Below are 23,874 nucleotides of genomic sequence, written 5' to 3'. Positions count from 1 at the left end.
AAAAAGAAAATTTCATATATATATATAACTACATGCTTAAAGGAACATAAAAAAACTACATTCCTAAACAAGATTTTCAAATAAGGAAATTAAAAAGGCTAATTATTAATATATCATAGTACATAGCTAAATGGATAAAAGAGAACAATAAAAAAGCAACTATCTCTAGCTGCAGACTTATTATGGGCCCATTGCTAGCAACCAAGTGTTACTAGAAACTATTTACCAATACATGAACTATTTACTTTAATCCATTCACTTTAAGAAAGGAGTGTAATACAGCATCCTGAAAGACTGAGGAGTTAGCTGGAGTCCCAGGGTCACTGAAGAATACTTATTCTCCTTTGGAGAAACCATACAGTCACTAAAAAAGGATTCCAAAATAGAACAGTACACAAAAGATATCGGGTCAATGTCAATGTTTGGCAACACAGCCAAAAGAAAGTACATTTAATCTGAACAAAGAAGAAGATACTAGAGAATGCTTGTGATTTTAACATAAGATATTTAACTTTAATGACTGTTAAAAATTATTGTAATACAATTAGAATGAGCAGTCTTCCACTGGTTATTATTCATTAAAGCGTATTTCTCAATTTGAAATCTATTTGGAAACTGTATTCTTAAATAAAAATATTTGAAATCACCTATTAATGCTTAGTAAATTGGTTTGAAGGAAGCCTTAGATACTATATACCATAACCTAAGGTTAAACGGACATTTTCCTTATACTTCAGTGTGTACAGAACTAATGCAAAGATAGCGTTTTGCAATGTTCACTTTTGCTTCTGAAGATTGGAGCGAAGTGCAAGCAGTGAAAAGAGAGCCTCAATTGGACTTTACTGCTTTATTTCAGCTAAACAGATATATCACTTGATTAGCAATATCTACCAGCATGTCTGAAATTAATCACACTTCAGTAAAAAATACTGCTCTGATGCACTAAGTTAGACACTGTAGGTTGCTTCACCCAACACCACCATCTGTTTTCCTTGCTTTTCTCTAATACAGAGGCTAGGAGTTACTACTACGAGAGTCCATGTGACACAGCTCTAATCAATGGAATACAAGCAGACGCCTTCGAGCTTTATAAACCATACCCCTTTCCTTTTCTTCCTGTTTTTTATGGCTGGAGTTCTAACAATCATCTTTCAATGAGTCAAAGGCCAAGAGAAAGGCAGAGATGTCAGCAGCTATAGCAACTTTATACCTCCAAACTGATTATAATTAGAAAAACGTAATAGCCCACTTGTTTAAAGCTATTGTTAGTTTAGTATTTAATTATTTGCAAAAACAACCTTAAGTGTGAGTGAACTAAGTAAAGTAAATGGACCATACTGTTCAAATCTATGCTGTGATACTTTTTTTTTGGGGGGGGGGGACAGGAGGAGAAGGGGTGGAAAATTATGTACTTGTAAGGAGGTGCTTTCTCAGACTTTCCCACTAAATGTCTTCTAATAGCAAATAATAATTACTTTAAAGATATGAGGAAACATAGCAAGGAGTCACAGCTACATGTACAATATTTCTTGAAAACCTTGTATGAATTTCACATGCACAATTACACTTATACAAATTATCCATACAAATTACACATTAATCTACTCAAGTGATATATCACAGGTTTCAATAAGAAAATAACATTTTAAAGTCTCTTTTCCTTATTTAAAAATATGTTCCAAAAAGTTGATGTTATACAATTATTTTTTGGTATCCACCAACTCATCCTGTTTGTTCCTGAAGCTACTTATATCCCAGGCCAAGAATCACAGCTGTAAGGGAACTGTACCTCTTCTAATAAAATAGAATCACCATGGTTTAGCCCCTTGGATTGTCTCCCATGGGTCGAAGACACAGAAACATTCTTGACTTTTTAATTCTCTGGGATTCTCTCACTTTAATAACTGCTGAAACCAAACACATTTCAATGCTCTATTACAAAAAGCTTTATAACAGTTTCCCACAGGGGCAGTTACTAAAAGGAAGAACTTCTAAGAGCTTCTACTCTTAAAAGTACATTATGGAAGAACAAAGAGAATGTAACCTCCTTTACAAAACACAAGTTTCTGATCTTAACACAGCTAATTTCCTCCCAGGTAATCTTAGGCTATGGTCTTACAGCACCTGCTATTTTGAAATAACTAATTTTAAGCTAAGGGGTTGGCACATTCTTAGAGGCATTGTAAGTTTGCTTATTTTTGTTAACATCCACCCCAAGGAACCGCATCCTACACAGCTTTGTGACCAACAGATTAAGAATCCAAGTGCTCCGCATTCTCCCAACCATTTCCCAGGGTCTTTTCTCTGAGTGCTAATACTAGAGATGAGAGATAAATAAGCCTATTTTTGGAGACTGATTCTAGAAATTAACTCACCTTTTGGTGATGCTGCTCTACCTACCTACTTACCTACCTGCCCACCTACACACAGCAATCATCTGTTTACTATATAATCTTAGCCCCTAAAGGCTCTAAGATTATATAGTAAACAGATGATTGCTTCCTCATGATAATGTATTAATCTAACTGTCCCGGATAGATGCCTCATAAGTAGTAGTACAGTTAGAGGTATGCTCCAATCGCACAGAAATCTGATTTTAAAAAAGATATTTCATTTCCAACAAACCAGGTGGTATTTTTATTACTTTTCAAAGGTTCACTGCCATAAATAAAAATACTATGTTTATTTTAAAATGTTATTTGTAATTTACATGGGTAGATTACTTGCTGTTTACCTATAAACTAAGGAAGCAAACAATAATTGATATTACAAGTACCAGTGGTATTAGAAAAGAAACCTCCTGAACATGTACAGTACCAGTATTATATTTATGCACTAGAAAGATTTGTTTACCTTTATTATTTCAAGCTATTTCTAATGTGTTAACCAAAGTTGTGGGATAATTTCTCCCTTTTGTTAATATTTTCCTTTCCCCCCCAAAAGTGTTCTGTTTTGACTCCACATTAAAAATTTTAATTTCAATTTAGTTGTACTTAAATACAAAGTTTTAAATGTTAAATTTTGAATATAGAAAAACATATTAATGAAAAATGCAACTAGGATACTTGTAGTCTTAGAAACTGTATTTTGGATTTAGTCTTTTGTCAAGCCTATCTGCTGCAAAATTCAAAATTTGGGGAAAAGCCTGTAAAAATTCTATCCAGAAATGTTTAACTAAAGAAAAAACATTATTTTACTACCTAAATTAGGTTACCTAATGATTTCCTAAATACGTAAGTATAATAACTCAGATACCGTTTAACTATCTTTAATTATATCAAGTTATGACCACAGTAAGACATTGTCTATAGAATATTTTCTCAATTTTCCCACCAGGGGGCAACCAAGAACCTCAAGAGGTATTTTGTGATGAATAGCACCCGGATCTCAAGTGGTTCAATGAGTTGTTGGTGGTAGAGATTCAAAGTTCACGGAGATTATTAGACTAATTATGAGCAAAGGTATGCTACGTTCTTAAAACTGATTATGTGATAAGAACAGCATTCTTAAAAAATCTTATAATACTTCATAAGGTGTTTAACTTGTCTAAACATAAAAGGAGGGAAAATTTTAGTATTGTTAACTCTATAAAAATATTATTTAAAAAATTAAAAACCCTTTCCCTAAAATATCCGTTGTGCATACTACATGGAAAAGCAGGCTGAACAGTTGGGGAAAACAAAACTGTAGGTTGAGCTATTTAAACCATGCATATGAATTTTACATCCGTTCACATTTTAAGGACCAATTACAAATGTTAAAACAAATTCGTAAAAAATCTGTTTCTGTAAGCAGCATATTTTTTCTTCCACAACCTCTTCCGTGTTATTATTTTAGAATATTTCAGAACTGAAATACCACTAGGAAAATAAGAATTCCCTGGAACTGCAAGGAGTTTAAACTGTGTGTTGGGGGGGAGGGGGCGCAGATACTTAGGTGACCAGAAAAGCAATATATTCACTAATAAAGGGATTTAAAAAACTGTTTCAGTATAATTTTTTTAGTTAACCAGTACTTTGGAGACCTCTTCATATCATCCATTGGGAAGTTTCAGTCCTACAAAAACTAAGAAAAAGCTTTCATTCAAAACAATACTTCAGAATAAGTAATTACTCCCCCATTACATTCATTAGAAAGTTCTTTCTGCTTTCAACTTGGTTTTAAATCATATATTGTTTTGACTGCAGAAATCAGGTAAAAATACATCACTTCTTTATGCCATTTAATAATTTGTATAAAGAAGCCATTTATCTTTAAGGCAAACTTTACATTTTATAGATCACATCACTAAAGTAACATAACCACTGTTTCACTTATAGGGGATAGACAGGGTCATATTTCTTTTGTTTGTTGTGTTTAAAAGCTCTTTCTCCCCTCTATGCAATCTACATTTTAAATACCAACTCTTGATTCAGTACGGAAATCACAAAGCCTATGGCATTAGTTTAAACATCAAACCTGCCACCGACAATTTCTTCCATAACAAAGGCATTTCCAGTCCTGCATATCAATGTTTTTTCTTGTATATTTAATTCTCCACAGTAGCAAAACATAAAATCCAAGTCAATAATTAATCTTCATTAATGGAGAATGACATTTTACATGCAGCTTTCATAAAAATCAGATCCTTTTCCATCACACTTTCCCTGTACACAAAATCAATTCTTTACTTGCATCAAACACACAGAGGACAGGGAAGTGATGACATGAATTAAAGTCAATCAAACCATCTAATCTGAATCATAATTATTCTTTAGTGAAATACTACTGGATTTTAAAACTAAGCTTTTTTAGAAGTATCATTCAAACCCACCTTACATCCAAACATTAAGGATACTGCGCTGTTGGCGCATGCTACTTTACAGTGGCATAACATCGGAGAAAAGCAATCCAAGTGTTTTGGGGTTTTTTTAAAGATTTTATTGGGGAAGGGGAACAGGACTTTATTGGGGAACAGTGTGTACTTCCAGGCCTTTTTTCCAAGTCAAGTTGTTGTCCTTTCAGCCTTAGTTGTGGAGGGCGCAGCTCAGCTCCAGGTCCAGTTGCCCATTGTTACTTGCAGGGGGTGCAGCCCACCATCCCTTGCGCGAGTTCAACCGGCAACCTTGTGGTTGAGAGGACACGCTCCAACCAACTGAGCCATCTGGGAGCTCAGCGGCAGCTCAGCGGCAGCTCAGCTCAAGGTGCCATGTTCAATCTTAGTTGCAGGGGGCGGAGCCCACCATCCTTTGCGGGACTTGAGGAATTGAACTGGCAACCTTGTGGTTGAGAGCCCACTGGCCCATGTGGGAATCGAACCAGCAGCCTTCAGAGTTAGGAGAATGGAGCTCCAACCACCTGAGCCACTGGGCCGGCCCAGCAATCCAAGTTTTTGATGCTAGGAGACATTTTTCCAGACCCTGAACATTTCAATCGATCCAAGACTGAAATTCCAGAAAAATGCCTTGGTAAATATTGCTTGCTGACTGTCTTGAACATTTAATCTGGATCCAAAGCACTCTTTTAAAAGGATTCGTATTAAAATGTTGCATTCTTCACCTGTTTCCACCCCCAAAGCAGAGATCAGGACGGCATATTATGAATGGAATTAAGATGCTGCTTCCTTTTCCTATATAATAAAACTGTTTCAACAAAATTATAATCAAATTCCCAGACTGAATGTTCTCATTCAGCATCACTTTGTCAGGGCCCCAAACCTTGCTAATATCCTTAAAGTTTAATCCAAGATCAGATTCATCATAAAAGCTCCACCTGTTGCATTGCTATCTCCTCCATGAGAATAAGATACAGCATGAGAGCAGAACACTATGCTGGAATATTTGCTAGTGGCCTTGGGGGGGAGGCAAGATGTTGCAGCAAGGGACTCATTACCTAGTTCGGTAAGAGATGAGCCCACCCAGAGCTTATTGATACATGAACCTTTCTTACAACCACAGCAAATATTCTAGGCTAATTTACAATATAATTTAAAGGTAAAAAACGAGTACCTTAATCACTTATATTTCGTGATTTGAGTCCTCTCTCTAAACCATTCAAGCAACAACAACAAAATCAATTATCTGGGAAAATTAAAAAGAATAACGACAGAATTACCCTAGGACAGTAAAAAGTTCAGTAAGATAAAAATAGTTTCAAAACATCAAAATAACTTAAAGTTTGGGGACATGTTACTGAACCAATTTTGATGTATATCCATACTGTGTAGAAAGTTCAAAGGCAAAAAGTCAAACCATTTAATTCACTGATCTATCACCAGTTTATTCGCTCTTCCAAAGACTATTTTCTGCGCTTTGGTTTTTTAATCAACCCATTAGCAGAAAAGTATCATTACCTAATTACCTCCAAAGCTGAACAATTACATTTATTTATTTCACAAATAAAACACTGTGAAAATGTCATTCTTAGAGTGGTTCATACTTAAAATTTTGCATATAAGTGTTACACTTTATGTCATAGCTTTGACACCATTAAAACAGGTAATATTTATTACACAATATCTATGTAATTATCTTTTCTTTCTTCCAATTATATTTGGGGCTTTCTAAGCACTATATCTGTACAGCAGTTAGGAAATCACCAGGATAATTGCTAATGAAGATTGCTGAATTTTACAAAAATCAAGTTATCAATTCATAAAGCTTTTTTGCAGAAAAGGTATACTTGGCTATATCCCAGAGACAGTAATCCAAAAGACAAGAACTCCCTTATCACCAATCATGCTGATTCCAGATCTACTCAAAGATACCTTTTAATTCTGATTTCCTAAACTGTTCCCTATGTTGTCCCATTTTTAAGCAATTTTATAAGGGGAGGGGAAAGAAAGAGATAAAATTAGGTTAAATTTCTAAAACTGTATAGAAAATGCCTGGCTCTCCAGTCTAATTACCCTGATGGGTAAACAGCTGTGAAACTTAAAAGGTCAAGTGTCAAATGTAACTAGAGCAAGAAAAAGTAAACTGTCCTCCTTAGAAGACTATTTATTTAAAAAACATATCTACTAAATCAGAACTATATTTGTCAAGTTCTAGTTCTCAAGATATTTCACTTCAATGCTCCAGACGCCCCATCAACGTTCTCTCATTTTAAAACTTTCATTTTCACTGTTATAGAAATTTTAATTTTAAAAATCCACCAGCACAAATGTATAACAAGTATTAATACTGGTATTTATCTATAACCATTTATTTACTTATACTACCAACTAACTTGGTAGATCTCAAAATACATTTCCAATTTTTGTGCACAGGTGGCATTTGTTGTACAGGTCATGTATTTGTATTTCTGCACTGGGTCTTCATAAAAATTCAGCCCTGTGCACATCTGTTCACCTAAAGTTACATAAGCAAGTAGATTATTTTTGCATGTGAATCACTAATACAATGCCAGGCAAAGTTCAAATACATCTACTAGCCTATGCTCTTAATATGGTTTGGCTTAAAGAGTTGTTTGGTTGTGTACTACATGTGAACATGTAATATATTTAACTATAATAATACTGGGTTATGATTGTTTTAAAAATGATTATTAGGAACTTATGCGTGGTTCTTGTCTGACTTTTAAATAAAGAGAATGAATTCAATTTATTTATTCTGGGTCAAAATTTATTTAAAGCTTCAGAGAGAATGTGAGAAATATGAATTTAGATTTTAACATGCAAATCCTAATTTTGACTTGAAACAGTAAATTTGACAGATAACAACAATAGTGTCATTGTTATTAACAGCATTTGTCATTTAATTATTATCTACTACTTGTCAGGCATTGTATGAAGTGCTTTACATGTGTAAGAAAAATTATCAAAAATTTGGAAAAGAATGGAAACTTAGACGGCATATCCTTTCAATGTCAGATGGGAACAAAGGCCACTTAAGGTTATCTAGGGCAATGGTTTTCAACCGGGATAATTTTATCCTGAAGGGAACATTTGACAATGTCTGGAGACATTTTTTGTTGGCACAACTAGGGGAGGGAGGGTCTACTAGCACCTAGTGGGTAGAAGCATAGGAATGCTACCAGCATCCCACAACAAAGAATTATCTAGCTCAAAATATCAATAGTGCAAGCTTAAGAAATTCTGATTTAGGGAAATGTACTTCAACTCACTATTTGTTTTTGATTAAAAATCTCAGATTTAGTGAAGTTGTATGCTAACTTGTAAATTTTTACCCAGTAGAGAAGTAAATAATTTTGCCCAATTGAAAATGTAACCACAAAGATTAAGTTCACGGTCTTGTTAGACATTACTCAGTTTCTTATCTAACTCAGCAATCCTATGTTTAACATTGTGTATAAACACCTAGGTTCACAAATGCACTCTGGGCTGGTTTAACATTTTACTAGTTCCCTCATCAATAAGTGAGAGGAATAAAATTTGTGACAGATGTTCATTTTACATTTGCCTTAGAGTAATGACTTTCCTTTTCTGAAAATCATATTTTAACATACATATTTAGCTTATTTAATCCAAATACCTCATGAAGGAAAACCTATTATAATGTCCATTTGGTAAATGAGGAACCCAACACTTGGGGACAGTTTAAATAATTTATCCAAGGTGTCACAGCTAGCAGAAAAGAGAATCATGTCTGACTCTAAAACCCATTTTCAACAATTAGTAAGTGCAAGTAATGGTCAAATATTTAGTGAGCCAACTTTGAAATTCCAAGTACTCTCTCTAGCTGCTAGAATGACAATTCAAGACTAAAAGGCAAGCTCTGAAACACTGTTATCAATTACCTGTTTAAGTTGCAGTGTTCTCCATGCTGTATAACAAAATTAGAAAAAAAATGCTAAGTCTAATAATAATGAAATGTTTGCATTATTCAAAACTGCCTGTCCCTGGCCTGGGTAGAGTGGCACCTGGTTTGGTGGTGCTTATCTCATATCAGCCAGGGACAAAGCAACTCCTTGTTTATCCCAGCTTGGCTTTTGGTCTGTGCCCATGCCTGGTTCATGCCCTGGACACATGAATTGGAAAAAACAAAACAAAAAAAAACTGCCTTAGTGTACACTTATAATAAGCAAATGTTATAAATCTGAACTTGTAAGTAAGTAAATATATGGTAATAATATACTGCCTATATTACGTATTACAGTCCCATGTTTAAGATTTCACTTTTACTTAAAATCTTATAAAAAGGGGTAAAACACAAGAGAAATATTCAATCCAATTCTTTTACCTATCACATTAACAAGAGGTCAGAGTTCAATATGCGGAAAAACTAAATTTAGTCATGAAAACTTTCAATTATATATAAAATCCATTTACTAAAAAATGCTGACTTACTTAGGTTAATATCATACAACAAGGGTGACCTAGCAAATTTTTCTTAGAAAAGTCCATAAGCAGCAGCTAAATTTGTAGACCAGCTGCCCTTAAACGAGCACGGTTGTGAATTTTTTCAGACCCCTAGATGATTTGGACATGTCCCTGTCCCCCATCCTACTCACTTTGAAAACATTAGGATAGATCAATCTATCTAATAAATGTTTTAGTTCTGTACTACGGACAACACTAGCCTCTTTAAAAACTAAACAATTATAATTTCACAAAGACCAGAAGTTTAAATCTTAAAGAATATCTGAGTTTAATTTCCACATTTGCCAAAACACAACATTAAAACAACAGTAATATCTGCTAAGATATGGCACTATTTGCCAAGACCCTTTGCATTGCTTTATATATAGTAATTTATTTAATTATCTTAAGGCTAAGTAAATAAGTTCTAGATTATAATTAGTTGTTGTAACATCTGAGTTTCCATGGTAATGGCTCATACATGAAGAATTTATGAACTTGCCCTGATAATTCCAACATCAGAAACTATTCCCCACAGAAGTTCCTAATAATTCTTACACTGAAGAAAATGCAGTTAGATCACAATGCTGTAAGATGGCCATGAGAGATTCAAATGGTTAATGGAGTAGATAAAACACTATTTTGCTTAAATCACATTGAGTTAAAATTAATGCTGGGGTTTTGCTTATGTGCCTTCTTTTTAAACAGTTAGGAATATAGCAATAACACCATATACCTACAAATTTACTATCCATTTTTTCTGGCAAAGAGTAGCCAAAGGTAATGTGGACAATCTCTGTTAAGCTTAAAAAGTTGATTTATTAGGTTGGTGCAAAAGTAATTGCGGCTTAAAGGTTAAAAATTGCAAAAACTGTAATTACTTTTGCATCAACCTAATAAAATGCTAGCCTGTCAAATAAAAAAATACTGCTTTGGGTTTATTTTGTTCCTTTTTTTTTTTCCATATTCTTGAGGCGGGAGCTTAGATTATTAAGTTGAGACCTTTCCTCTTCTCAGGTATGCTATGTAATGCTATAAATTTCCCTTTCGACACTGTTTTCACAGTTTCTAACATATTTTGATATGTTGTATTTTCATTTACGTCAACATATTTCTTTCACAATTGGCCCTTTCATCTATGGATTATTAAGAAGTGTTTGGTTTCCAAGTGTTTGGAGATATTTCCTACCATGTTTCCCTGAAAATAAGACCGGGTCTTATATTAATTAACGCAGTAGGGCTTATGTTCAGGGGATGTCATCCTGAAAAATCATGCTAGGGCTTATTTTCCGGTTAGGTCTTATTTTCGGGGGGAAACGGTATTACCTTTCTGCTGGGGGTCGGAGAACGCATTCTGTATTTCAGTTCTTTTAAAATTTGTTGAGGTTTATCTTATGACCAAGATATAATCTTGGCATGTTCTGTGGGCTCTTGAAAAGAATGTTTATTCTGCTGTTCTTGGGGTGCAGTGTTCTGCAAATGTCTATTAGATCCTAATTTGTGATGGTGTTGCTGAGTTTTTCTATATCCTAGCTAATTTTCTGCATGGCTCTATCAATTTGTTGTGAGAGGGGTGTTGAAGTCTCTAACTATAACTGTGGATTTGTCAATTTCTCCTTACAATTCTGTCAGTTTTTGCTTTACACATTTTACATCTCTGTTTTTGGGTATATGCACACTTCTGATAGCTATGTCTTTTGGTGGACTGACTTTTTTATCATTATGTAACATTCCCCTCTGTCTCTGATTTCCTTTGCTCTGAAGTCTATTCAGTTATTACTGTAGTTGCTCCTCCTGTTCTTTGATATTTGCACATGTATTTTCCGCCCTTTTTTGTTTCAGCCTGTCTATATCGTTATATTTAAAGTGAATCTCTTGTAGACAGCATATACTTGAGTTGATTTTTAATCTACTCTGCTAATCTCTGCATTTTAATTTGTGTAACAGAGCATTTACATTTAATGTAATTATTGATATTTTAGGGCTTAACTCTGCCATTCTATTTTTTTCTGTTTTTCATGTATGTTTTATTTTTCCTGCCTTCCTACAAGTTACTTGAACATTTTTTAAAGAGTTCTATTTTACCTGTAGTGATTTAACTGTATCTCTATGTAAGAGTTAATGTAGGTGTACACGTGTGTGTGTCTGTGTGTGTATTATGCGTGTGTATATAAATAAAACTTATCACAGTTTACTAGTGTCATCATTTTACCAGTTGAAATAGAGAAACCTTACCTTTATTTATGTCCCTTTACCCTTCCCCACATGTGATACAACTGTTTTAACTATTTCTTCTCCATATTTGCAGAACCACATCAGTGTTATAATTTTTGCTTCAACTGGCAAACACGAGTCAGACAGCTCAAAAGAAAGTTGACTGTATTTACCTATATTTTTGTGTACCTTATTCTTTCTTCAGTCCTGATAGTCCAAGGTTCCTTCTTTTATTGTTTCTTTTCTGTTTACATAATTTCAGTTAGCCATTTTTTAGGGTAGATATTCTGGCGACAAAGTCTCTCATTCTCTCTCTCTCCCACCCCTCCCCCCACTTCCCCTGAGAATGTTTTGATTTTTACTAGATATAGGATTCTGGTTGACCATTCTTTTTGGAATTGTGCTTCTCCTAGAAATAGTGTCTCATTTCTCTCTGACTGCTTTCACAATATATTTGTCTTTTGTTTTCAGGAATTTGTTGAGTGTCCTGATGTGAATTTTTTGGGGTGTACAATGATGGAGGTTTGCTTAGCTTCTGTATACGAAGTTTGACAATTCAGGTCGCGAACTGCCACAGTGTGTTTACATTGGCAGCACTATACAAACAGCTCGGTAAGGTTTTGTAACTTTGGTATATCAGTGTCTCACAGCTGTCTGTGTTCATGTCAACATGTGGCGGTGTCTTGCTGAGTGGCATTATTGTTGCGTATTTTTGTGTGTTGTTGAAGAATGTCTGAGCTTGAATTCGAGCAATTAAATTTCTTGTTAAATTTGGCAAGAGTGGAAGTGAAATCAGGGACATGTTAGTCCAAGTTTATAGGGATAATGTCATGAAGAAAACGGCAGTGTACAAATGGATTAAATGATTTTCTGAGGGGAGAGACCACGTCACTGATGAAGAGGTCAGGGCAGTCATTAACGAAAAGAACTGATGAAAACATTGCTCAACAATTCATCAAAGTGTGAGTCAAAATCATTGGATGACTGTGAGAAGCACAGCAGGCCAAGTGAACATCGATAGAGAAATAGTTAGGAAAATCTTAACTGAAAATCTTGGCGTGAGAAAGGTGTGTACAAAAATGGTCCTGAAGGAGCTCACCGATAAATAAAACCAAAGGAGAGTCCAAGTTTGCCAAGACCTTCCAGAGAAGCAAGACGATGTTTTGGGCCATGTTATCACTGGTGATGAAACATGGGTGTACCAATACGACCCTGAAACAAAGTGTCAAAGTGCACAATGGAAGTCAGCCAATTCTCCATGAACAAAAAAGTTCCATCAGTCCAAATCAAGAGTCAAAACGATGTTGCTAACCTTTTTTGATATCAGAGGGATTACGCATTATGAATTTGTTCCAACTGGACAAACAATGAAGTTTACTATTTGAAAGTGCTGAAAAGGCTGCATGAAAAAGTTAGATGAACGCAACCTGAATTTTTCGCCAACAATTCATGGCTCTTAGATCACGACAATCCATCAGCTCACATAGCACTTTCTGTGAGGGAGTTTTTGGCCAGTAAACAAATATCTGTACTGGAATACCCTCTCTCCTCACCTGATCTGGCCCCCAATGACTTCTTTCTTTACCCGAAGATAAAGAAAATATTGAAAGGAAGACATTTTGATGACCTCCAGGTCATCAAGGGTAATATGACGACAGCTCTGATGGCCATTGCAGAAAAAGAGTTCCAAAATTACTTTGAAGAGTGGACTAGGCGCTGGTGTTGGTGCATAGCTTCCCAAGGAGTACTTCGATGGTGACCATAGTGACATTCAGCAATGAGGTATGTAGTAGCATTTTTCTAGGATGAGTTCACGAACTTAACTGTCAGAACCCATATTTTCATTACTTCTTTGTGTACTTTTTTAGCCCTATCCTCTTCTCTCCTTCAAGGACTCCAATGACATGGATGTTAGATCTTTTTGTACTAACCCTGCAGGTCTCTGAAGCTCTGATTTTTGCTGTTTAGTTTTTTTCTGTTTTCTCTGTTATTCAGATTCGATAATTTCATTCCGGTTATTGTATTTCAGTTCTACCATTTCCATTTAGTCTCTACATATTATGTTTTTTTGTTTTGTTTTTTGCTGTGGCTCTATATCATTTGAGTCAAGCATATTTGTAATTGCTCACTGAAGCATTTTTTTTTTTTAATTTTATTTTATTAAATTTATTGGGGTGACAATTGTTAGTAAAATTCACTGAAGCATTTTTAAGTTTGCTGCTTTAAAATCTTTGTCAGATAATTCTGACATCCTGCATCTAGGTGTTGGCATCTATTCATTATCTTTTTTTCATTCAGTTTCTTATTTCTTTTATTATTCTTCCATCTCACTGTAATTCCTGTATTAACATACAAACGTACTCGTTTTCCCTACTTAGGAATACTCTCTCTTGATCACCCATCTCTTACTGTGACTAATATATAAATTAAACTTTATCATACGTTGGTGGTGTTTTTTTTAAAAAGCAGTGTATACATATGTAGAGCTTGGTACTATCTGCAGTTTTAGGCATCCATTAGGGGTTTTGGAACATAGCCCCAAGAGACAACGGGAAAGGCGGGGGGGGGGGGGGGTACTGGAAATGTTTTATATTTTTAAGTGGGTAGTGATCAAAGTTATAAAAAGGCATACCCCAAAAAAGTCATAACAATGATGATTGAAGCAGGATACCCGCTAATGGCTGATAAACTAGAACCTCTGAGAAGATGTTAGGAGACTACTCAACTGGGAGAATGATGCTAATGATGAAAGTACATTTTTCTTTATTGAGTACTAACTTTATTTGAACTACTCCTGGCATTTTGTCTATGTGTCCTTTATAAACACCCATTTAAAATTATCTTTTTAGATATTTATCTTCCTCACTAGACTGGTAGTTCATCTGGAGCAGGGGTCAGCAGTTTCTGTAAAGGACCAAACAGTAAGTATTTTCAACTTTGCAGGTCATATGGTCTCTGTTGTAACGATTACTCACTCTCCTGTTTTAGCACAAAAGCAGCCATGAAAATAAGTAAATGAATGAGCATGGCCTGACTTGGCCCACTGGCTGACCCCCGATCTAGAGTAAGAACTGTATTAATCACCCTTGTTTTTCTATGTCTATTTTATATATAGTATAGGTACTTAATACGCAGTAGGTACTCAGCAAAACAAAGCTAAAGGAACTCTTTAAAATCATCTCTTCAATCCCTTCATTTTTAAGTGAAAAACATGAAAACCAGAGGTTAAAAGTAATCACACAAAGATCTTACATCCCTATGTAATACTGATTAAAATTTCAAATACATTAAATAAGGTAAATTAAAACAATGATTATTTTAGAAAAATTATCTTTACCTGTAGAACTTTTTAGTTTGCTTACAAGCTATCAATACAAGCTATGAATTACATAACCACATGAAATCAATCTAACAACTACTTAAAGCTCACCATGTAAAATGAGAAGCTAACACTAAAGTTTGCTCCAGGATCCAAGTTTTTTGAAAAGCCAAAATGATGACAATAAACATATTTAGTGGGAGTCAGCATTAAGTAACAAATATAATTTAAAAACTAAATTATCAGAATGTTTTATGGAGTTATACGCCAATCTAATAGCACATATATTAAAAATTATCTTAGTACAGGTAACAAAATATTTTTACATGGCAGTAAAACAACTGGCCAACAGTAGAGGGCAGCAATTCTATTCACTATTCAAATAATTTAAAAAATCTGAAATCTTTGTACTGGGACTTTCTTTTAAAAGATTTAACACCCCTCTCAAAGCTGCTGGATAGCATACAATTTTAATACAATCTAGTATAACTAAAAGTGCTCTGACACACCAAAAAGGAACATTTAAATAAAAGACAGCTAATTCACCCAAAGGACTCAAATTTCCTATTCTTAATTTCCAAACTGATAAGGCAAAACAATTCAACATTTCTATGGTGACCTACTACCTACCATTATATCAGTTATCTAGTTAAAACAAACAGTTGTTGAGTATCCACTGGAATCGCAAGTAAGTATCTATTTTCACATACGGACAATCCTTTTTCTTTATCCATATACGATGCTTACACACTAATCATCAACAAGTATCATAGTTATTACAATCATGAACTTTTGGTAATCAGAAATTCAGGGAGCTATCTCCGAAGACCAGGCATTAGCATAACTCTAAAATCCAAGATACAAACAGCAAAGAAGAACAGAAAGAAACAGGCTTGAGCAGAAATGTCTAAATCTCATCTTTTTTCACTTTCCTTTTATTCCTACTTCCATATTGCCTAAACCATCCGCGATCCCTAATAAAGAAAGAGAACCAGTACACTAATCATAAAAGGCAAGCAACAAGAATTATAAAAGAGGAAAAACCTAGTATCAAAGACAGAGACAATGATTCAGAAAAGACTGTTCTGTCCAACCAGGAGGCTACATATGTTATTACTATTTAATAAAAATGACTAAAAAGACCTATCAGGTATTAGTTCAATTAATGCTTAACAATGGTAAAGTAGGTACCATTATTTTCTCCATTTTAGAAATGAGGAAAATGAAACACAGAAGGAGTGACTTGTCCAGGAACCCAGTGTTGAGACTAGAACCTCAAAGGTCTCCAAAGCCCGAGCCCTTAACTATTACCCTTTACTCTCTGCCCAGACTAAGTGGTACAACTTCAGTTGACTTCAGTAACTTCAGTAACTGAGTGACTTCAGTAACTGCTGAAGAACGCAGACTATAAGGAATTTAAAAGGTGAGAGAATAACAAAATAAGAAAAACGGAAGCCTTAGTTATCCTCTTTCAATTGCAAGTCCAACTGTAAAAGGATGAGCAGAAATAGGACGGTATTGAAAGCAACCTCTATTATTTCAAATCAATAGATTGCCAAATAAGGTGAACCCTAGGATAACAATGATTGGATATTAAAAATTAACAAAAAGATGTAATAGTCAAGAAACAGGACAATATATTCTGGAAAGTTCAAAGAAACTCAACCATTATGGATTTAAGATTCAAGTTATAAAAAGCCTTTCCAAACAGTAAAAGATCAAGACAAACAAATGAGAAAAAAAAACTCATAGACACAGAAAATAGTTTAGTGGTTACCAGAGGGTAAGGGGGGTGGGGGGTGGGAGATGAGGGTAAGGGGGATCAAATATATGGCGATGGAAGGAGAACTGACCCTGGGTGGTGAACACACAATGGGATTTATAGATGATGTAATACAGAATTGTACACCTGAAATCTATGCAATTTTACTAACAATTGTCACCCCAAAAAATTAAAAAGAAAAAAAAAGAAAGAATTTGAAGTCATATAGGATTAAATAACTGTCACAATAGTTAAAAAAAAAAAAAAAAGCCTTTCCAGGTGTAGAGAAACAATTTAGTGAAACTACATTTAATATTTTAAATGAGAAAATTAATATTTTAAATGAGAAAATAGTCTGAAGGTGATTTAAGTTTAGAAATTGTGGCACTATTTATCAAAACATTAAAAATGTTCATACCTTTTATACTAGAAATTCCTCACCTACAGAATAATGGTTATGTTCAGAGATTAAGCATCAATTATGAGAAAAAAAAACATTAAAAAAAATATTGACTGATTAAATAAATTATAAATATTCAAACAATGGAGCCACTGTAAATGCTATAGATGACCATTCAATACCGTGTAAGGATTTTCAAAATACATTAAGTACATATGATCCCACTGTTCTGCCTAGCCCTCACCCTCTCCAATCCCTCAGCTATGGCAAAGATTATTATTTGATGACAGCATTCTTTCCTTCAACCTGTTAGAACTCTCAACACAGCCCTCTGAGTATCCAAACACCAACCAGACTTGGCACCAGAAATAAACTTTTTCATTAAGTCAGAGGCAGGTAATTTTAGTCTACTGGTAAACTCATGGAGCAAAGGGCTAGTAAAACTTATGAAACAGATAAAATGTGTCTCTGATTAAACAAATATCAACTGGTAAGCACTTTAAAAGATGAATTTAGAATCCCGTTTCCCAAGCTAGGGAATCAAGAAAACCTGCCCAGCCTCTTGTTGGTAGTTTATACTAGATGGGAACATACATAAAAGGTAAACTTACTCAGCTATCCTGCCTCTCCCTACTGGGCAGGAAACAGTTCTTAAGGTGTTATTAGTTATTTAGAGGGTGTTCTCAATACTGAAACACTTTTTCTCAGACTAGGTAAGCTGATCTTAAAGTTTATATGGAAAAACAAACAGAAAAAAAATTCCTTTTTTAAAAAAGAGAAAGCTCAAAAACAGAATCAACGAGAGCGGATAACTGTATTAGATGTTAAGGCATACTAAAAAGCTTCAATAAGTGAAGCACTGTTGAGTTGGTTCATGAATGAACAGATTAATGAAACAGAACTGAATGTCCAGAAATAGACCCAAATACATATGGGAATTCATTTGTCAAAGTGTCACGTCAATTCAGTGGGGATAAACAGGGACTTAATAAATGACACTAGAACAAATGGGTAGCCATGTGGAAAAATATTACACTGGTTCCACAACTAACACTATACATCAGAATAATCTTCAAATGCTCCAAAGAACTAAAAATGAAATCTGTAGAACTTCTGTATTAAGTACCAAAAGAACACCTCGGTAAATTCTTCATAACTCTGAAAGGTGGAAGATCTTACTATGACTCAAAATTCAGAAGCATGAGGAGAGAGGAGGAGAGGAGAACTAATAATAACGTAATGACAAAAAACCTGCACTTCATATCATAGACAAAGGCTAACTCCCTAGTATTTAAAGAGCTCCTAGAAATTGAGAAGAAAAAGACCAATAACCAACAGGGAAAAAAGTATAAAATATAATAAACCTTGCTTAATTATATGAGAAATGGAATTCAAACTACATTTATACACCATTTCTCACTCAGCAAATTGGCAAAAATACAAAAATTTGAAAATACATCTGTCAACAAAGTTTCAGGGAAACACTCTCAAACACTGCTGGTGAGAATACAAAATGGCACAATTCCAATGAAGGAAAATCTGGCAATAGGTACCAAAATTTAAAATGTACTCACTCTCTAAACCAGCAATCCCACATCATACAGATATACCTGCACAAATATGATTTACATATAAAGTTGTTTACTGAAGCACTGTTTATAATACTAAAAGGTTAGAAAGAATTTTACAGCATAGCAAAAATACATTTATATCTTTTGAAAATATGGAATATTTCACGATATATAGTATTAGGTGTGGATCCAACTTTCATCTTTATCCAGTTAGAACCAGTTGTTACAGGTCATTTATTTAAAAGGCCATGTTTGGTTAAAGAAACTATGATATACCCACATATATGAAATATTGTATTTCTATAAAAACGAATGATGAAAAGCTCTGTGTACTAAAACAGAGAGATCGACAGGATATTAGAAGTAAAGCCAGCAGTAAACTATAAAATACACCACTTACTGTATGAGGAAAGAGAGAAATAAAAAGTCTTCTTATAAATGTATAAACACTAGAAAGATAAATAGAAACAAATGAAAATAGTCTCCTGTAGGGACCAGGGAAAAGGGACAGAAGTGAGACACAGTTATACAAACTTTTAATGACAGTTTTGATTCTTGAGTTTATTTTGACTAATATGTGAATTTATTACACACTCAAAAACTGTTTAAAAAATTCAGGGGTAAACAAGTGACAAGTTGGCTGGTATATGGGAATGGCTGTAATAGATCAATAATCAAAATCTATTTAAATTAATTAAAATGAAAAGCCAGTTCCTCTCTCAAACTGGTCATATCTCACGTGCTAGTGAACAGGACAGACAGATATACAACATTTCTACTACTGCATAAAATTTTATTGGATAGTGCTAAAGTTGTTAGTTAACATTTTGCAGCCGAGAGATGGAAGTAAGCCCTTTCAAATGAAAAAGATCTGTATCTCCCAAACTAAGTATATTAAAAAAAACACACTTTATATATACAGTCATCAAATCAAATATTTAAGTGACTAGTAACCAATTAAATGTCAAGATACGATAATATATCCCATCCTCACCATAAACTAAGGAGGTAAAAACCCCTGGGAAGATATGCTACTTTTCTGGATTCTTTTGAATTCATTATAAATATAAAAAAGGTAAATTTTGGTGACAATTTTCCAAGATGTCAACATATAACCATATTCAAAATAGGAGTTAATATGCATTATAAAATAAAATTTTCATATTTTTTTAATCCACAAGTTGAGAACATCTGTGCCAAAGCTTCATTCATTCAACAATTATTTACTAAGTATCCACCATATGTTGATACCTAGACACTTAGTCAGGTATTGGGGATACCATGAAGAACAAAAGAGTCTTACTGTAGAAAGCTTATAAAGTCCAGTGAGAAAAACACACATTAATAGAGAATCACACAAACACATGATATATTGTACGTTATAGAAGGAACAGTAAGGTATACTTATAGAAGCGGAGGAACCTCATTTAATCTTGGGCATCAAAGAAGGCTTCCCTAAGGAAGTAATATACAAGCTGGAATCTGAAGTGTTAGTGAGATTTGCAGGTAAGGGCTTGCAAACAGAATAAATTATGCATGAAGATCTCAAAGACCCCAAAAAACACCTCACAAGAATTTAAAAAGAAAAACACCACAAAAGACCTGTTAACAGAAATAATGAAAACCTGGTCTGCAACTCCTAAAACATATGTATTGGCAATTCCTTAATTGGAAGAGACCCCCAAGACTGCATATCCCTCAAAGTTTGGGCAAATAAGTGAAATAATAAAAAGAATAACAACTGGTACTAAGTGTAAGAGAATCTCCTGAAATATGAAAGCTCCTTTTCTCCTTTCCAAGCTTAATCAAGAAAACATGGGAAAAACATTTTTTTTTCTTTTCAGGTCTTTCTCCTGCCACCTAAACCTCTGCTAAATGACCCTAAAATGAATAGAGATGGAGAACATCCCTTTTCTACTTGATCAAGAACAGTATAACAAAAGATGGAGAAAGACATGATTCCACTGCAAGAAATATCTGGTATTAAAAGTTATGCAACTCCCTCCATCATAAGTTAATGCACAGCTGGGAAACCTGTATACTAAACAATATAAATGATCTTAGTTGCAGTTTATTGCTAATAAAAGAAAACATATCATATATAACAATACTTCCAAATCACTCTTGTTGGACCTTGTATGCTCCGAGTTAACTGTCCTATAGTGATAAGGAGCCTGACAAAAGCACACTTCTCTGCCTGGCCTCTTAACAATATTAACTCCACCCCAACTGACATACATTTACAAATGAGCAAGCTAAGAACACAAAAATTGACAAACACAAAAATAAATCTCTCTTAGAAAGACATTATGTGGAAAAGCACAAACTGAATATTGTATCCAAGTTGATTAAACTACATAAAAAAATGTATGTATGACTAACCATAATCAGAAATACTGCCATAATAGAAATGCTCACTAGTATCTTTACCCCTGCAAAATATGTGAATTCAGAACAATATTTTAAAAATTCAAAGAGGAAATATGTTTTTCATTTTCATTAAGAGGCAAACATTACATTTGTGTTTAAAACTTATTAACCAGAAAAGAAATGTAGAAATATTTATGATTGTTTTAAGTTAATAAATGGGATTAATACTATTGTAAATGGAGGCCAGGATTTATCAGTTCAGTAGCAGTGATGATTTAGTCATCACATCTCACAACCTAGTCATTTGCAAACGTTTTAAAATAAGAGTCTTCATTGTGAAGAATATATAGTTATGGGGTGGGGAACCCAGAAAACTAGTCATCCTTGCTTTAGTTCAACCCACATGCTGGTTCTTAAGGGTATCCATGGCAGCAGTGATGAAACATGCCTACCTAGCTCACCATGCCTACACAAGTGGGAGAGAGGGGAGGCGGATAATGAAAAAAACTTCACTTGGAAAGGTGTTTTAGTATTAACGTGATAGAATTACATCAACTATATTGTCAGACTTTAAAAACACATATAAAACCACAAAGCTCTCTAAAGATCAGAAAAAAGACCCAAGGGGAGAAAATACTGTAGCACTTCAATTAAAAAGAAAATTAAGAATTTTGCTCTTCCTGCTGTACTAATTGGTTAAACACGTTCAAAGGATTTTATATCTAATAACAGAAGAAATAATTTTAATTTGGCTCTTTCAAAAGTAACTACAAATAATGTTTAGGCTTCCCAAATTCCAACTTACATCTTTTTGTATTTTTTAAGTTACTTAATAAAAATGTATAAAAACTTTAGGCTATTGATTCCATATAAATTTTTTAAAATAGCTGTTTTGCTTAAAAAGGGTCAAATGCAAAAATATTTTAATCTTTCAAGGGTAGAACAAACAGATAGATACCTTACTATAACAGAAATAAACATGAAAATGAAGTGATAAAAGGTAAATCACAAGCAGAATCAACCACAGACAACCAAGAAAATAACTAGAGAGGAAACAAAAAATCCTGTTTTCCAGGCTTATTGCCCTTTAAACTTTCTTCAAGAATATTTCAATAAGACAGTTTACCTACAGGTATACAGAAGACATCCCCTTACAAACAGGATGGGACCAGACAATCAACATGTTTGTACCTGATCAAAATTCCTACTGTCTGAACTGTAACTCTGTGAGCAACAAAGAAAACTGATTTCCATCAATTTTCTCACTTTTCCTCTTCTGAGAAATAATTTAGTATATAGGAATAGCCTACTTCCAGAATTTACAAATTTGCTTATTCTTTAATTACTGAATATAACTTTAAAATCTCAGCAATTTCAACTAACAATCACTATGTCATAAGTGCATAGAAATAAAAACCAAAAAAGTAAATTATTCCATATTTTGAAAACCAATGTATAAATCTAAAATGTAAGCATCCTGAATCTTACACAATCATATAATGTCCACAAGCTGGTGCTCAGAATTAAAAGAAACCAAACTTAGAGGTTAAGGGAAGTATACTGCACTTTGAGGACAATGAGCAAAATGAGTACTTCATGGAGTTCTTGTATAAATTTAATGATTTTAAGTCCAAATCAACATCTTTCCAAACATAACACAATCAAAACCTATTTTCTTCTCATTAAAAAAAATTAACTATACTTGGACTAGATGGAAGAGTCCAGAAAATGTTCTCAAAATGAGTTCTACTTTCAACCAGCATAACATGTTGGGACAGAAAATAAAGTAGAGGGAGAGAACTGTGAAAATATATTTAGAAAATTTAAATATAATTAAGGCCTTATAAACCTTTGCTATTGGGAGAAAAGCTTCCTGTAAATATCAGGGGAAGAAAATATCCATTCAATACACTATTTTTAGCTATCTGAAACATATTTCAAAACACTACCTTTCCTAAAGGATATAAACTAAGCATCACATGGATTCAAATATCTATTTCCAAATATATAACAATGGTTACACTTTATTTTTAAAATACCTTATGAACAAAAAGGTGTCTCATATTCTGTCACTAACAAGGAAATGTAGAAAGCATACTGTATCTTACCTTTGTGGTTACAATGCACAGGCAATCCATTACTCTACCATTACAATATTTTATACATAAAGCAGTTTACTGCAAATTATTTTAAGTTGCATATATGAATAAAAAATTTAAAATAATTAAAATGGAGTTGTGAGAGAAAAATCATAGATAAAAGTTATAACTGTCACAAGATCTCTGCAGGATCCATTCTTAGAGGTAGCAAAATTTTTCTACTATCTGAAATACAAGAAACCAGAATGTGTCACGTGCCCTACAATCTTCTTTATGTAACCTCGTCTGAAGAAACTGAAATTATCCCACAAAACACTGTTGAAGATGTCAGGGTTTATTCCATAAGAGTTCACTGCTGCTTTAGATGCTGTTTCATTAATCCCTCTTTTCAAGATATGAGGTTGACAGGGTGTCATCTGATGAAATGATCCACAAAGAGGTTCCCCCGATATAAATTTAAATCTGCTTCTCCTTGTTTGCTACAGTTTGGATATTCAAAAAAATAATTACCAACAACAACAAAAAATTACTCTAAAAAAAAAATAAAATGCAAGTAAACATTTCTTCCACTATACCATTTCAGCAACTGCAGCTTGCAAAGTAATGACTTTCCTCAGGCAGTAATGAATGGAATATTCCATGTGGTATTTTTGAGAAGGGGTGAAGGAAGAACAAAATGTAATAATTTAAAATATTATCTCTAAAATTTACCTCATCTCTCTTTACTAAAAAAAAAAATAACATTTACCTGTGAAGCCAGATTTTAACTTTAGTGCCTTACTCAATTCATTTCACCTAATCCCTTATCAAAACACACACACACACACAATTACAACTATGT

The 23,874-nt window shown here is 33.9% G+C and overlaps 1 protein-coding gene and 1 non-coding gene across 18 annotated transcripts in view; one reads left to right on the top strand and one right to left on the bottom strand.

Moving 5' to 3' along the window:
* The window catches only part of DLG1 (discs large MAGUK scaffold protein 1), a 241,560-nt gene that overhangs the window by 179,034 nt on the left and 38,652 nt on the right, over positions 1 to 23,874 (bottom strand). Inside the window, exon 1 of one of the 17 annotated variants that reach the window (XM_019723603.2) lies at positions 23,043 to 23,621. The exons of the other annotated variants lie outside the window; for them this stretch is intronic. Within the exon in view, the coding sequence (XP_019579162.2) occupies positions 23,043 to 23,072 (30 nt within the window). The 5' untranslated portion in view covers positions 23,073 to 23,621. Of the gene's footprint in view, positions 1 to 23,042; positions 23,622 to 23,874 lie in introns of those variants that run through there. 17 annotated transcript variants of the gene reach the window in all.
* LOC141568101 (small nucleolar RNA SNORA48) lies at positions 8,834 to 8,969 on the top strand. Its single transcript, XR_012491113.1, has one exon. It is a non-coding gene; the product is annotated as a small nucleolar RNA SNORA48 (small nucleolar RNA).

Source organism: Rhinolophus sinicus, linkage group LG01 (assembly GCF_036562045.2).
Source record: "Rhinolophus sinicus isolate RSC01 linkage group LG01, ASM3656204v1, whole genome shotgun sequence".
NCBI classification, from domain to species: domain Eukaryota; kingdom Metazoa; phylum Chordata; class Mammalia; order Chiroptera; family Rhinolophidae; genus Rhinolophus; species Rhinolophus sinicus.
This window is presented reverse-complemented; position numbering and strand designations above follow the sequence as displayed.